The sequence below is a fragment of the Hakea prostrata genome, chromosome 8 (assembly GCF_041222555.1).
Source record: "Hakea prostrata isolate BN-2017 chromosome 8, UWA_Hpros_2, whole genome shotgun sequence".
NCBI lineage: Eukaryota > Viridiplantae > Streptophyta > Magnoliopsida > Proteales > Proteaceae > Hakea > Hakea prostrata.
The window spans coordinates 5,195,983-5,199,509 of NC_142607.1; the positions used below are offsets into that span (position 1 = coordinate 5,195,983).

At 38.4% G+C, this 3,527-nt stretch overlaps 1 protein-coding gene across 1 annotated transcript; it reads left to right on the top strand.

The window, feature by feature from the left end:
* Nucleotides 1–1,579: 1,579 nt before the first annotated feature.
* Nucleotides 1,580–3,316, top strand: LOC149006447 (uncharacterized). The gene is made up of 4 exons (XM_089166464.1): nt 1,580–2,022; nt 2,210–2,352; nt 2,491–2,540; nt 2,656–3,316. Exons 1-4 carry the CDS (start codon nt 1,978–1,980, stop codon nt 3,288–3,290), a joined length of 873 nt encoding a protein of 290 aa, XP_089022590.1. The 5' UTR covers nt 1,580–1,977; the 3' UTR covers nt 3,291–3,316.
* The last annotated feature ends 211 nt before the right edge of the window (nt 3,317–3,527 follow it).

Genomic DNA, 3,527 nt, shown 5'->3' on the forward strand with positions numbered 1-3,527 from the left:
AGATCATCGTTGCATTTAGATTACAAAGAAGTTAATGATTGATTGTGCAGAGTTTGTGGGTCTCTCTATACATGATTGGCTCAAATTTATCCATTCCAAGTTCGCATATACAAATGAATTGCAACTAGTGGATTTAATTTGGAGTACTCTTTGTTAGGTTATTTGGAAAGCCCGCAATGCTTTTCCTTTTTGATTGGAAGCAATTATCTTCGGAGGAATTGATAAAAGCCTTTGGTACATTGTATAATGATATAACAATCTATTTTCTACTCACCTCTTTGCTGATGAGCAACATATTCCTCAAGTTCCTTCACTTGTCCCTAACTCACAAGGTGCATGGAATAATCAAAATAAAATGGGGGAAGGGAGACGATCGAGGATGTATTTTGTGGGATTTTCATGGTGTTTTCCTAGCTGCTAAAGCTTCATAAAATAGAGTTTGTTTAGCTGTGTCAATGGAGATGGACACGAGTTGGGAGGTCGTGAGGTTGATGCTTTTCTTTAGGTATGACCAAGTTGATGGTTAACTCGGATTGCAAAAATGCGGTCGCTGCTTTGAATGGCCTCGTGAGTTCAATAGATTGATTGCATTTTGTATTTTTGTTGAAATCCTTAAACTTAGAGATATCTTTGACTCTCTTGTATTTAATTTTATTAACAAATCTCAAAATGTATTTGCAAACTTTGCTGTTAGAGGGGCTAGACTCTAAACCTTTCTAGAAAGTGGTGGAACTGCCCTCCCTTATTTATGTTGGATTCTTTTTTTTTTTTTCTTTTTTCTCCTTCTAAGGGGGTTACCTTGAGTGCTTCCAATAAAATCTCAATTGGACCAAAAAAAGATGGAGGATTAGTAGAATAGTTGAGAACCTGATTTCTTAGAGAGGTATTGGATTCAACCCTTGCCTGATGGCAAGGTTTAAAGTATCGGTATCGAGTATCGTATCGGTCAAGTGATTTTAAGAGACGTATTGTCCTGTATTGTGTATTGTATCGCTCTGGCTAATGCATTTTAGTGTAATTCAATGGAGAGACGTATCGAGATGTATTGTATCAGTTGGGTCAAATATAGATACGTATCGGCTAGTATCGTATAGTATCGTGGGATACTTTAAACCTTGCTCGATGGCATATGTAATATCGTCGTGACCCCATCCCCAATTTCAATATAAAAGCGTCTTTATTAAAAAAAAAAAAAAAAAAAAAAAAAAAAAAAGAAAAGAAAAGATATTCATTTCTATATATTTCCCTCATGTTTGTTGATGATACTCCACCTTTATTTTTTTTAGAAAACATCCTTTGCTGTGCATAACTTTCTGCTCTGTACAACAATGCACTTAGATACCAAACAATAGGCTGAAAAAGCAAAAAATTACAAGTCTATTTTGAACTTTTTAAATTTGAAATCATGCTAAAATTTCAACCTATATTGTTTGGCATCTAAGTGGATTGCTATGCAAAGCAGAGAACTATGCACAACGGATGATTTTTTAACCTTTTGGGTAAATGACGAAGATATCCTTACAAACTTTATATATAAGACATTGATGTTGCGGGTAGTTTGGTCTTTTACCGAAGAGAGTTACACAGCGGAGCAAGGTGTTCCCTTCGCCAAAAGGTCCCTGCTGGAAAAGCTGGGCATCTTTGTGCGATCTCTTTTTCTTCATCGTTTCGACGATTTTTTATTGAAGAAAGCCTGAAAATAGTTGTGTGATAGCTCAATTTGTAAATGAAATAGGAATAGCTAGGCCATTTCCTCTGTGATTGTTTTCGTCTCTTCTATGATGCGGCTTCGGTTAGGGTTTCAGTCTTCTTCGATTTGAACTTTGAAGATGATGAGGCGTTGGTTAGGGTTTCAGACTTGTTCGATTTGGAGATGATGGATCTCATTCCTGATTTCACTCTTTGTTCGTTAAGCTAGTTTACTTACGTAGGTTTCAGCTCCTGAAACTCCGCCAATTTTATTTAGCTCAGGGAGAAATGTCGAGACCACAGGTTACGATAACCCTCGGGCGTAGTGGTCAGGTACTTCATTTCCATTACCCTTCTTGCTGAAACTAAGTTTTTATTTATTTATTTCTGTTCAAGGCTCGATTAGGTTCCGTTCATTACTCTATATGTTGAATTTTTATCAGTTGTTTCAGCTCATGTTTGATTATCGGAACTTTTCTTTTCCTCTCCTCTAACAAAAGGTGTCATTGATGTTTGTAAGGTTGTAAAGAGACCGGGACAAGGATTGGATGGTGTTCGTTCTGATCAAGTTCGAACGTCGGGGGGTAAGCGATCGATAAGGGAGAGACTGGGGAGTAATGTGGAGAAACCATCGCTGTATGGGAGCCAATCCAACAGTAAACGGTGGGTTTGACTTTCTGGTTTGCCTTTTCTTCCGTTTGTGGTCTCCGTTGTTAGTTGAACTGGCGTTCATAAGTATTTACTTTTGTTTTTAGCTCAATCAACTTTTATCAAAATTAATGAGCTAATTGTGACTTGTAGACAAAGGAGAGATGGCAAAATGTGGAGCCCAAGTGATGATGATTCGGATGGTAAAAAGACAACTGAATCTTAGTTTTTGTTAGTGTCGCAGGCTCGCAATATCATTATATTGTGTCCCAACTCTTGTTTTTCATGCTGACTTTCTCTTTTTGTCAATGATTGAAGGCGGTCCGATCGGCAGAGATGATTTGCGTTTTAAGTTGATGAGGAAAAACATGTCTAAGGGTAGCAGGAGTGAGAGTGGATATCCTAACATGGACCTCCGTCAAAAGTTGCCTAGAGCAGAACGCTCAGCAATGGCTGCTAATCATTCATATCAGCGTATGCCTGACCCAAAGGCCAATGGCCTTGTGAGGCGCATTCCCCCAACAAGGAGTGCAGATGATTTACTCCATATGGACCCATTGAGAAAATCCTACTCGTCATGGACTTCGGAAGGATTAAGACGTAGGTCCCCTGAAAGAATAATTGGGACTTCTAGGGGTCTCTCACCTCCACGGAGCATGGGTGACATCCGGCAGGGCCCGCCAATGAGACCTGTCAATGCATCTAGACCATCTTATATGGGCAAAGATATCGATAGTTCCAGATCTACCGTTCATATGCCCTATATGACAAAACCTGGTGTAGCTCTTGATCCTGCAAAATCTGTTGCACGGCTCCCTCCTCCAAGTGGTATCATGCAGAAGGCTTCATATACGGTAGAACTTTATTCTGTTTCCCTCAGATTTACGTGTATCAACAGTATAATTGTTAATTTAGATGAGATGCATCCTACGTGGCTGCATTATCTTTCTTAGAAGAGTATCTTTTGATATTGTTACCAGTTTCATGGTAATACACTTTTTTATCTGTTAGAAATTTGAATGTATTATATAACTCTTACTGAATTTTTTTCGTGCAAAGGTCACTTTATATACATGGTCCCCCTCCCAAAATCTCGTCAAGAAGGCTTAATACCATTTCAAACCATTTAAGTTCCTTGAAATAGTAGTTTTGTTTCAACCATTCAATCAGCGTTGTTGTAAAAGAGGGAT